This window comes from Mauremys mutica, chromosome 9 (genome assembly GCF_020497125.1).
Source record: "Mauremys mutica isolate MM-2020 ecotype Southern chromosome 9, ASM2049712v1, whole genome shotgun sequence".
In the NCBI taxonomy this organism is placed as follows: domain Eukaryota; kingdom Metazoa; phylum Chordata; order Testudines; family Geoemydidae; genus Mauremys; species Mauremys mutica.
Genome location: NC_059080.1, coordinates 46220154 through 46233087, shown reverse-complemented (window position 1 = coordinate 46233087; position 12934 = coordinate 46220154). Strand labels below are relative to the sequence as shown.

General features: G+C 45.8%; 1 protein-coding gene across 2 annotated transcripts in view; it reads left to right on the top strand.

Annotated features, from left to right (window-relative positions):
- The window catches only part of BRCC3 (BRCA1/BRCA2-containing complex subunit 3), an 18030-nt gene extending 5096 nt beyond the window's left edge, over positions 1–12934 (top strand). For both annotated transcript variants that reach the window (XM_045029852.1, XM_045029850.1), the window contains exons 3-8: positions 3235–3322; positions 5612–5700; positions 6774–6829; positions 7335–7466; positions 8256–8299; positions 10646–12934. In XM_045029852.1, the coding sequence (XP_044885787.1) occupies positions 3235–3322; positions 5612–5700; positions 6774–6829; positions 7335–7466; positions 8256–8299; positions 10646–10797 (561 nt within the window). In that variant the 3' untranslated portion in view covers positions 10798–12934. The remainder of the gene's footprint in view (positions 1–3234; positions 3323–5611; positions 5701–6773; positions 6830–7334; positions 7467–8255; positions 8300–10645) is intronic.

Below are 12934 nucleotides of genomic sequence, written 5' to 3'. Positions count from 1 at the left end.
ATTAGTCCAAGCAGCGTTTGAGTCGCCTGCTGGTCTTCCTGCCGCCACCTGTCCTCCCGTTCGCTGTGTGAGCGCTGCTGCTGAGAGAGGGTCTCCCTCCACTGGCTCTGGAAATGGCCATCAGTTCAGAGAACATCTCGTCCCGAGTCTTTTTCTTTCGCCACCTAATCTGCGCCAGCCTCTGTGAGGGGGATGCCGGGGCAGTTCGGGAAAGAGCCGCAGCTGTGTGATGGGAAAAAGGAAGTGATTTCCTTCCAAAGATACATGTTTGCGAACACTGAACACAGTCTACTCAGTTTCTATGAACAAGACCATACAGGGCACCTAATCTCATGTGCTCTCAGGACAAGTTCGAATTTTCGGCATTCGCTTTCATTGCCTGGGGTCTTGCACTGGAGATCGGACAAGCGGGGCAGGACAGCAGAATCCGTGTAGCAGCCAGGCCTGGTAAGCCGGAAACTTTAGGCTGCTTAACAGTTAATGGATAGCAGGGCCCTCCTGCTGCAGGCAATCTGGAAAGCATAAAGTCTGACCCTGTTCCAGCCCCTCGCGGCTGTCCCCGGGAAAGATCCCTGTATGCTTTTCCTCTGCAGCCTCCACCACGTGGCTGTTAAACGACGGTCATTGTTATGCAAAGGAAAAGTCAAGCATTCACAATAGTAACATTAAAGTAATTCCCCTAATTAGATGCAGCAGTCGCTGAGCGAGATCACCCTGAGGCGGGTCTCCAGGACAAACAGAGAGCGAATGCTGCGTGAATCCCTGCACAGACCAGGGCCCTATGCTGCCATGCTGGTCGAGGCGATGTTCCCATTATACGTCCTGATGGCCTGGCGCGGAAGAGTGTGCTTCCACGGAGCACCCAACAAGGCACCTCTCCCCAGGAACCTCCTAAGGAGGCTTTTCGAGTACCTCTCAGAGAGCTTCGTTGAACTGTCCCAAGAGGATTTTTGTTCAATACCTATATGCATTGACCTTCTTTTTATATAGTTTTTATTCCTGTTTTGTTAAGAAATAAATGTTTACATGTTTATAGCAATTACCGACTGATCCTTCCCCTGATTCGGAGTCCGGGTTAACGGCCGGGGAGGGTTGGTAGGGGATCTCTGTGAGGGTGATGAAGAGATCCTGGCTGTCGGGGAAAGCAGTATTGTAACCGCTGTCGCCTGCCTCGTCCTCCACAAACCCTTCCTCATCTTCCCCATCCGCGAACATCGCCGAGAAACTGCCCCTCGACACTATCCCATCCTCAGAGTCCACGGTCACTGGTGGGGCAGTGGTGGCAGACCCACCGAGAATGGCATGCAGTGCCTCGTAGAAGCGGCATGTCTGGGGCTGGGCTCCGGAGCGTCCGTTTGCCGCTTTGATTTTTTGGTAGCCTTGTCTCAGGTCCTTGATTTTCACGCGGCACTGCGTTGCATCCCGGCTGTATCCTCTGAGTGCCATGGCTTTGGAGACCTTCTCGTAGGTCTTTGCATTCCGTTTTTTGGAGCGCAGCTCCGAAAGCACAGACTCATCGCCCCACACAGCGATCAGATCCAAGACTTCCCGGTCAGTCCATGCTGGGGCCCTCTTTCTACTCTGAGATTGCATGGACTCCTCTGCTGGAGAGCTCTGCATCGCTGCCAGTGCTGCTGAGCTCGCCACGACGTCCACACAGGAAATGAGATTCAAACTGGCCAGACAGGAAAAGGAATTCAAATTTTCCCGGGGCTTTTCCTGTATGGCTGATCAGAACATCCGAGCTCGGACTGCTGTCCAGAGCGTCAACAGAGTGGTGCACTGTGGGATAGCTCCCGGAGCTAGTAAGTTCGATTTGCATCCACACCTAGCCTAATTCGACATAGCCATGTCGAATTTAGCGCTACTCCCCTCGTCGGGGTGGAGTACCGAATTCGAACTAAAGAGCCCTCTAGGTCGAATTAAATGGCTTCCTGGTGTGGACGGGTGCACGGTTAATTCGAATTAACGCTGCTAAATTCGAATTAAAGTCCTAGTGTGGACCAGGCCTGAGAGGCAATGCTATAGCTCTCCACTGCTGCAGTCTCTTTCCACACTTTTTGAATGATGTGATGGAACCATATTGTAATTACCCATTGTTCTTGATCACTTGGTTTTGTCACAAATATATATATTCAATGCTACAGTTTTTAATATGTGTAGAGAAGAACATAGAAGATAAGGCTTGGAAGAGATCTCAGGAGGTCATGTAGTCCAACCCCCTGCTCAAAGGAAGACCAACTTCAACTAAATCATCCCAGCCAGGGCTTTGTCAAGCTGTGCCTTAAAAACCTCTAAGGATGGAGATTCCACCACCTCCCTAGGTAACCCATTCCAGTGCTTCACCACCCTCCTAGTGAAATAGTTTTTCCTAATATCCAGCCTAGACCTCCCCCACTGCAACTTGAGACCATTACTCCTTGTTTTGTCATCTGCCACCACTGAGAACAGCCTAGCTCCATCCTCTTTGGAACCCCCCTTCAGGCCGTTGAAGGCCGCTATCAAATCCCCCCTCACACTTCTCCAGACTAAATAAGCCCAGTTCCCTCAGCCTCTCCTCGTAAATCATGTGTCTCAGCCCCCTAATAATTCTTGTTGACCTCTGCTGGACTCTCTCCAATTTGTTCACATCCTTTCTGTAGTGGGGAGCCCAAAACTGGATACAGTACTCTAGATAAAGCCTCACCAGTGCCAAATAGAGGAGAGAATGTTTAGACTAACGCCCAAAGTATTATAACTAATCCCTGGAGTTTTTGTTTAAGATTGCCTTTGTATTTTGAAGAAAGCTCACCTTTCACTTTTAGAATTGGCAAATGCAGCAAGAAGACTTTGTGGAAATGAAAGGTTAATAGGTTTGTGTTTTCAGGTTTGGTGTATTTGAAAACTCTCCCAGTAGAAAAGCCCTTTTTACATGTAATCCTTGTAATGGCAAGAGTCCAATTCTTTGGGTAGCTTACTAGCATTTGTTGTCATATATTTCTATGTACAAATGCACATTGCTTCTGTTCAAGGAAGTGTTACATCTGTGAGGATGAGGTTGTCCATTGGTGGCTACGAGGAAGATAGTTTCAGCGCACACCGTCACCTGTCATTCTTCCCTTTAATGTACTAAAATCAAATTAACCCTTGAGGGGCATGTTTGGATTCTGCCCCGTGGTGGTTATTTAACTTGCACAAGGGACATATAGTCTCTTCTGCTCTATCACTGTTTTGAAAGTACCTTGACTGACACACAGATTGGCTGAGATTACAGGACGTCCCATGAGGGTTGTGGGCTGGTATCATTCTCATCCACACATAACTGTCTGGCCGTCTCATGTGGGTAAGGAGTATCTCAGCCCAGAGCTTCATATGGATATGTGCTTCATTGTCCAATTTTTTTTGTTAAAGTGATATTGTTGAAGTTTTTAATCGCACATTTTTCCCTACATTCAAATTATCGAAAATGGGAAGTCCTCTGGATTCCTAAAGTAGACAAAGTCTGTTTCTAGGTCTTCTTCAAGACAGGAAGTTCAGAGCTGCAGTCAGAAACACAAGGAACAGAAGGAGATACTCAAAGCTCTTTGGATGTCTTTATTTTTTCTAGTTGTACAGTTATGAACACCTCAGGAATGGAGGTTGTTCATAAATCTGAAATGTTCATAACTCTGAACAAATGTTTATGGTTCTTTCAGAAGTTTTTACAACTGAACATTGACTTAATATAGCTTTGAAACAGTACTATGCAGAAGAAATATGCTGCTTTCCCTTTATCTTTTTTTAGTAGTTTACATTTAACACAATACTGTACTGTATTTGCTTTTTTATTTTATTTTTGTGCGCGGGGGTAGCAGGGAGGGGCTCTGCTATTGCCACTGCCTGGTTGCGTACTTCCAGTTCCAAATGAAGTGTGTGGTTGACTGGTCAGTTTGTAACTCTGTTGTTCCTAACTCTGAGGTTCTACTGTACATGGATGTGTATGCTATAACAAGAGAACAATACTTCTTCAAAAGAGCTGTTGAAATCTGCTTGGGTGTCTGGTAACTGCTTTGATCTGACTGTCTGGATACATGTTATACTCCTGGGGGAATTCTGTGCTACTGCACGTGTGCATAATTAATGAGCCGTGCATATTTTTAATTTTCAGCAGAAGCTTTTTTCTGCACAAAAATGTTGCTGCATTTCCTCCTTTTGCCCACCAGAGGGCACTGTGGTGATAGAATGCTGCAGCAGCAGCTCCCAGCTATCTAGGGCAGAGAAAGAGCCTGCTTTCTTCGCAGCACCTGTCGGCCCAGGTCAGGAGACAAGGGCTATGGGGAGACCGACAGCATGGGGTGCTGGAGGGGTCAGACAGGGCTCATAAGGGCTAGTTGGGGAGGAGAGACTGGGGCAGAGGCTGAATGGGAATGGAGGCACGGGAGGAGGGAGGTGCAGAGCCACATGGTGATGGGAGAAAAGGTGCAGAGCTACATAGGGACAGAGGGTGGCTGAGTGGGGGCACAGAGACTCATGGGGATGGGGGGGTGCAGGGACACACAGAGATGGGGTGGTTGAGTGAGGGCACAGACACGTGGGGACAGGGTGGGGGTATAGAGCCACATAGGGATAGGGATGGCTTAGTGGGGGCACAGAGACACATGGAGATGAGGGGAGGGTGTGCAGGGCCACATGAGGATGGAGGGGAGTGGGTGTCTGAGGGGCGGGTGGAGGTACATGTGGACAAGAGGTGCAAGGGTAGATAGGGGTGCAGGAACACATGGGGATGGGGCAGATGTGCCTGACTGAATGGGAGCGGGTAGGGGTCAGCCAGGGTCTGCATGGGGGGAAGCTCCCTAACAATCCTTCCCCGCCCTCCCCAAAAAACCTGTTCCATATTTTACCCACCCATACCCAACAATCCTCCAAGTTCACACCCAGGCTCCTTCCCAGCAATTTACTTCCCTTTCCCTCAACTCCTTCATTATCCCTGACTCCCACAGGCCTTTGCATTGCTTCTGAGGGGTGTGGTAAATACTGCTCTGTATTGTAGTTTAAATGAATTATTACTCAGAATTCTGTATTAATATGCCTACTAAGGAATCTGTTTATCAAAAAAAAATTCCTGAATCTTTTTTGTTGTCTGTATTGTTACAGACATTCTTGCTGACAGGTATTTTGAAATAAATAACCAAAAATAATTGAAACTGGTGTGATTATATTGTGTTGTTTTGACAAATAAAATGTGCAGAATTGTGCAGAATTTTTAGTTTTGTTGCAGCATTTTTAATTTTTTGGCACAGAATTCCCCCAGGGGTAATGTTATCAGGCTGACTTTTTACTTCATCATTTCATATTGCATTTTTTATAATAGGATTTTAAAGATAGAACATTAGCATTTTAGCCTTGTTTTGTGTTAGATCGTTACTGGAAACTTTTAAATATTCCTTTAAAGCTGGCTATTTTTTGGACCTGGAGAGGTATTCTTTTAAAACAACACCCCCCCCCCCCCAAAAAAAAAATCATTTGACTAGAATGAAAATAAAGAGCGGTATCTGGAAAGGTGGCAAGTCTTTGCCTGGTGCTTCAGGTGATGGGCACAGTCCTTCACTGCTTAGCAGCAGCCTGTTTATTTTGTTTTCATTCACACCTGCAGATGTTCGCACTCAAGCCATGTATCAGATGATGGACCAGGGCTTTGTGGGGCTCATCTTCTCCTGTTTCATTGAGGATAAGAACACAAAGGTAGGCAACTTGCAAATGGAGAGAAACCCTTCATATGCCAGTTTGAAGCTTCAGCTTTGATGCGGAGGTGAAGTCTTACGTTTAACCCTGAATGGTATCTGAAATTAGGGTTCACTCTGGAGCTGGGTCTGGGGCCTGCTGGAATGTAATCAATGTAAATGCAGCACAGATGTGAATTAATCTCCAGGCTGGTTTGGTCACAAATATATTCAATGCTACAGTTGAACGTGGTTAGAGAAAATGCTCTGGAGGAAGCAAACTTGTGTTTAGCTCCAATTTATAATTGGCAAATGTAGCAAGAAAACTTGATGGGAAACGATAGGTTAATAGATTTGTGTTTTCAGGGTTGGTGCATTTGAAAATTCCCCCAGTAGAATTCTGCAGCCTATAGATTGTTTCATAGCTCTGCTGGTGTTTGAGCTCTGGGACCAGACAGAATGGGTATGGTGTGCTTGTGTGTGCATCAAAAAGTAACTTACTGCACCACAATAACACATTCCATTCAGTACAGATTTTTTTTTTGTCCTGTCTTTCAGGCCTGTTATGTCTAATTAGTTCAGAGTGTTTTGTCTAACATCACTGTCCCCTGTGAGAGGCTAACAGTTGGGGTGAACTAGAAATGAAATGTTGCCTTCGACCAGGTTTTCCAGGTTTTTGTTGGTTTAATCAGATGGTTCTGATTTAAGAGTTTCCATATGATAGTTAATATAGTCTGTAGTGCAGGAGGTCAGGACCCTTCAGGGTGTCACAAGGTTATTACATGGAGGGGTCGCGAACTGTCAGCCTCCACCCCAAACCCTGCTTTGCCTCCAGCATTTATAATGGTGTTAAATATATAAAAAAGTGTTTTTAATTTATTCAGATGCTTGCTATGTGAAAGAGGTCACCAGTACAAAAGTTTGAGAACCACTGCTGTAGTGAGTGTCTCAGTATTTGCTTATTAAGATTTTTTCTCTCCTTCTCCCTCAAAATGGTACATTTGAACCCTCAGGGAAAGTATTATTTGCAAGTTTGGATTTCAGGTGAGCTCTCATTGCCCATAGTCTGATGTTTATCTCTGCTGATTCTTTTAGACAGGCCGGATACTCTACACCTGTTTCCAGTCAATTCAGGCTCAGAAGAGCTCAGAGTAAGTACTGTCTGAAAAGATTCTTAACATTCATCTCACAGGAGAGAAATGATCAGTTTCTTCTGTCTCCTTTTAATTGTCAGCTTTCCTGGGTAACTTTAATGAGTAGTACTATTATTGTTTGATCATCTGAACGTAGAACTAAATGTTGTGTTAATCCCAGTAATTATGGATGCTTAAAGGAGGTCTCATTTCCTGCTTGAAAGTGGACAAATTTCTAAAGGGGAATCTAAGCCATAGGAGCCTTAGTGTTCATACGCTTATCAGGGGCTGTCGCCAATGCTGACTTCCTAGCTACTGTTTTTACCCAGTTTAGGAATGGGAAAAATGAGTTCCATTACAAACTGCTTCTCGTCTGTCAGTCAGCATGAGCAAGCCTGCCCGGCAGCAAAACTATGGTGATGTCACTGTTGGGCAAGCCATTACTGCTGTATGGAATATAGGACTGTGTAAAGCAGCAGACCACAAAAGCAGGGGCAGTAACTTGCACATGATCATCTTGCAGGTATGAGAGGATTGAAATTCCTATTCATGTTGTTCCCCATGACACCATTGGCAAAGTGTGCCTGGAATCGGCGGTGGAGCTGCCCAAGATCTTGTGCCAGGAGGAGCAAGATGCATACAGGAGAATTCACAGGTAGGGGGAGTCAGGGTCCCACAGCAACAGAGGGTCTAGTTTATGACAATAGCTTTTAAGGTTAATGTACTTGACCCTTATAGTCCTTTATCCTGAGCAGAGCACAAGTGTAGAAAGAAATAAAGGGTTAGCTACACCTAGTATCATGAGGGGCCTTGAAGCTAGCTCTCAGTCCTAAAGTTCTGCTCTTTACCCTATGCATTTGTATGTCTGGCTAATGATGCCTGCTCCCTGAGGTGCCTCTGCAGGGGCATTAGTTTCAAAAAATTCTTCCAAAGTTTTCATCTGTAAGCCTGATAAGACTGCAACTCCTTGCTTAGTGGAATGTATCTCAGGCCCCACTCCTAGAGATGGAGAGGCTACAGCTAGCAGCTCTTCTTCTAGCCTAGAAAAGGGTAAGGAGCCTGCATAGTATGACAGTGATGCTGATACTAAGGCAACTGCATGATCCTCTCATGATCATGGTTATCCAAGTGTGATAGGAGTGAAAATGATTGATCAGAAGGGAAGGTATTTGAGAAATAAGACCAAATGCTAGTAGGATTAACACCCTCCTGTCATAAGCCTCTGTTTGTGGAGTTCGGCATGGAGAATGCATGATGCTCATTATAATACATGGTTTGATGTGGTGTAATCAATGCAGTGGAACTCCCATTAAGTAAGGGTTAGTAGTTCCAAAGTGCCTTTGGTTTTACACTCTTGTAGGTGGCTGTCTTCAGTAATTCAGGTTCACCTCATATTCAGTTCATTGCTGTCTTGTCACCAGCTGTGTTCTGTTCTTTCCCTTAGCCTCACCCATCTAGACTCTGTAACCAAGATTCACAATGGCTCAGGTAAGGGTTCCTCTTCTGGGAATAAGGATGCTGGACTGTGAGTTGAAATATGAGTCTTGAAAAATGGTCATTTTGGTTCTGTCTGTAGAGGGCAGTAGTATCACCATGGATTGTAACCATGTGTCCACTTGGAGATGTTCAGCATTGAGCCAACCTGTGAACAGATTACTTCACCCAAGTTTAGCGCTATGTTTTGATCTTGCCATGTGGTTTGTCTTGCTCCACAGCTTGGCTGACATTCAAACTTGTCCGTTCTTATACTAGGGGCTAAGGGAAGTTCAGTATTGAATCAAATTATTCGTTACATTTCTGGTGTTTGAAGGGGTGGGCTAAATCACAAATGGAATGAACTGGGTGGCCTCCTTCAGTTTATCCATTTGGTTTTAAACCGTTATAAAATTCGACTTGGTGTTGGAACAGCACAGGGTACTGTAGTATGGATGCATCTTAAAGATTACTCCTGGGGGAATTCATTGCCCCCGCAGATGTATTTGCTTCCCCTCAGAAAAATGACTTTCTGATGGGGACCATAAGGGGAAGCAAAGGGAAGCAGCAAGAGCGGTCATGAGCCCCTCTCCAGCAGTGCAGGTGCATTGTTTCGGGGGCCCGGAGCAACTGGTGGAGAGGTAAATCACTGCTGAGCCCCAGGCCTCCTTCTCTACCCCCCTCACCCTTCTGCTGAGCCCCAATCACCTTCACCTGGACCTCCCTGCAGAGTCCTATTGCTCTTATACATGGAAGCCCCTATTGATCCCTGTGCATCCAGATCCTCCCTGCATCTGGCCCCCACACTGAGCTGCCCGCACCCAGAATGCCCCACACAGAACCCGATCACCTGACACTAAGTCTCTTCAGGACTGAGCCTGCCTGCCCATACCTGATGTGCGTGGTGCAGAGGGGAGGGCCCCGGGATGTTTCTGGGTCAGACCCGGCCCTTGCGCTGTGTCAGGGTTGGGTGCAGCCTCACCACCGAGTCCGTACCCTTTGGTGGGGGGGAGAGGAAGGGATGGCAGGGAGATCTCCCACCTCCATGTAGCCAGTGGTCTGTGCTCCAGGATAGCAGTGGGGAGCCTCCATATTTATTTATTGACAAATTTTGCAGAATTTTCAAATACTGGGTGCAGAACTTTTATTTTTTTTGGTGCAGAATTTCCTCAGGGGTAATCTTAGAGCTGTGTTGGTCCAGAATTGAAATCAGGGTAAAGGGGACCAATCCATATTCCTGTGAACACCTTCTGGTGCTTCCATATGCGAGTTACACCAACGTAGACTTGTGTGTGGTCACACATCACTGAGGGGAAGTAGGTCTCTTCAGTTCCATAGCATTTAACTCTGATCTTCATAGGGTGGAGTGGTGTTCTACCACAAGAGTGGCCAATGTCATGTCTAACTTTCAGTGTAAAATATGTTTTCATTATATAAGATACTCTTTCCCCTATTGACCATGAGTAAGACTACGTTTTAGTCACAGGTATTTGTAATAAAAGTCATGGACAGGTCACACACAGTAAACAAAAATTCACAGCCTGCGACCTGTCCATGAGTTGTACTATATACCCCTGACTAAATCTTGGGGAGGGGGTTGGCCCGGGAGTGCCGCAGGTGCTGGGGGAGGAGGGGCAGCTGCCTGAGGGGGCAGGATCCCGCCAGTGCTGGGAGGGTGGTTGGTGGGGCTGGCAGGCTCCCTACCCAGCTCCGTGCCTCCCCAGAAGCAGTGACATCCCTCAGTTTTGGTGGAGGTATGGCCAGGCAGCTCTGCACGCTGCCTCCCCCCGAGCACCGGTTCCATGGCTCCACAGCTCCTATTAGAACTGCAGGGGTGGTACCTGCAGGCAGAGGCAGTGCTGTGCACAGAGCCCCCTGGCTGCGCCTCCCCCCTGGGAGCCAAAGGATGTCACCGCTTCTGGGGAGCCCCCCTGAAGTAAGCGCTGCCTGGAGCCTTCACCCCCTCCTGCACCCCAGCCCTGAGCTCCGCACCCAAACTCCTGCTGCTATTGGTGGGGGAGCATTGGCTTGCTGCAGAAGTCACAGAATCCGTGACCTCCGTGACAAACTCGCAGCCTTAACTATGAAAAACAATCAGTCTACACTAGGCTTGTTTACATGTCATTTTTTTATTGTATGTCCCCAAAGGGCATCTAAAACTCAGGTTTAAATAATTTTTATAAGTATTCTCCCCTCCTCCCCTTCGGACTGGTAGCTGTTGTTTAACCCTTTCCTGTGAGGATCCATGATGTCTCAATGTGAAATACTGTTGTGAAACCTTTCTACTTAAGCTTTGCAATTCTGCAGCCTGGTGAGAGATTCTTCCTTCTGCGCTAACATGTTGTTTTGTGTCTTTTCCAGTGTTCACCAAGAATCTCTGCAGCCAAATGTCTGCTATCAGTGGTCCCCTCCTGCAGTGGCTGGAGGACAGACTGGAGCAGAATAAACAGCGGGTGCAGGAACTGCAGCGGGAGAAAGAGGAGCTCATGGAAGAACTAGCTGCCCTGGAGTGAAGAGGAAACCCCAGACACTTTTCTTTTCTTTTCTTTTTTTTTTTTAAGTCAGTAGGATTGGACAGGAGTGACATGTGGCTGATGTGTGATCTGTCTTGCCTTTCTATGAAGATGCTACTTGTTCCTCTCATCTCGCTTCATGTGACAGCTCTAAGAACGCTTCCACAAGATGACCAAGGGCTCACATCTGTCTCCAGCTAGATGGGAAAGCCTTGTGCTGCCTATGTGAAAAGTCCACTCTGAGTGCACAAAGGAGCAATCCAGCAGCACCCTAACTAGGGTAATTCAGCAGCACGCTCTTGGGAAGAGACCATAGCTCTAGGAGGGGGATACCTAGTGAATTTATTTGGTTCCCCTCTCCCCTGTTATTCAACACAAATCTTTTTCCCTTTTATATATATTGCTGGGAGCCTGGAACCAGAGTATCATGGGTGGGGTAATAGCTGCACTTCTACAGTGATCATCACATCTCTGTTGTAGCAAATAAATCAAGCAACTCGCTAGTCATGGTCAGAGAAGGGGGCGGGGGGGCGTTATGCCCTTGACACTGCCAATTTTGCCTCCTTTTGGTAGCTCCAGTTGACAGTGGCTTGATGTCCAGTAACTTTCTGGATTACTGATTGCCTACTCTTGCACATGTGCTAGGGTTGGGGTAGATGCGGCCAAGATGAAGGGGGCTTAAGGTTTATGCCTCCTGTATTTCAAACCAAATAAAGAAACCCAAAGTGAGGGCAGTCTGACAGTGGAAATGAGTTGGATACTGCACCAAATACCATGTGAGTGCTGCAGTTTGAGTGTTCGGTTTCCTTCAGCGTCTCTCACTGAGCTGCTACCCACTGTTGAACTGGACTGGATGGGTGACATTGTTTTACAGAGAGGAGTATGTGAGGGGAGAGTAGCTGTGAAAGATAATGAAAACTTTTCCTTCCTGTGTCCTGAGCTCCATTGCAAAGGTTTATTTGCAGTAGTTATTTTCAACTTTAGTGTTAAATTACCCTTCACATTTTCCTCCTCAGTGGGTTTTCAAGCAGGGTTTACCATCCACCACCAGCCGCATAAATATCTACCATTACTGAGGGGAAGCCTGTATCAAGGGCTCTTGCGTATCCCAGAGTGATGTGGAGACCACCTGCATATTTAAAAGCTTTCTGTTAAAACTCCATGTATTTTAGTTTTTTAAATTGAAGCCATTAGCTGCTCAGAAAAAATGGTATTCACATTTCAAAAAACATAAAACTGCACATAATACAGGGGCCCTCCTGCCGCATATAGCACTCTATAGCATGCCTATAATTTATCTTGCCACTTTGGGCAGCCCGTTAATTAAACTGTAGTCAGTTTAAAAAAACAGTTTAAAAAAACAGTTTAAAGGTATTCTTACAATTAAAAGCTACTGCTGTAATTAGTGAGGTTAATGCATTGGAACAATACTCTGATGGCAATAGGCTGAAGTCATATAGAACTTGTCTATTCTGAGGAAAATTTCTAATCTATTTTAAAATCAGTTCAAATAAATTGACTTTAAAACTTGTTAGAACTGCAGCATAGACCCAGTAGAAGACAGCCTGACTTTTTACTTGGGCCAGTTTAATAAAAATGGCTCAGGCCACCTTTTTCTGTTTGTACAATGCCTAGTGCAGTAGGAATCCTTGACTGGGGCTGGTAGGCATTATAGGCATTACTGTGCTATAAATAAACTGCCTGAAACAGTCTGCACTGTGGTTCTAACCAGTTTCAAAATTGGCTTAGGTGAATTGGTTTTAGAACTTTCCCCAGCCTAGATATACCTCAAAACGGTGGGAGCATCTTGGGACTGGAACCACAGTGCTGGGCCACTCAGGTTTAGACATGGCATTGTTTATTTTATAAAGAAAAATTTGGTTTTGGTGATTTTCTAGCACAGCTTTAGAATCTCATTTTAATGGGGTTTAAGCTTTGATTTTTTTCTTTTTAAAAAGACATGATAAAAGCAATGGGAGGTCTTCATAATGTCAGACAGTTACTACAGTAACTCCTGTAAAAACAGGATTTAACAGAGGGATCCATTTGCCATTGTAGTATAGATCAATAGAAACAATCCTGTGAAAGCTTAAGCGCCAAATCATCTTGTGATTGGATAAACACTAGGTTAGTGAGA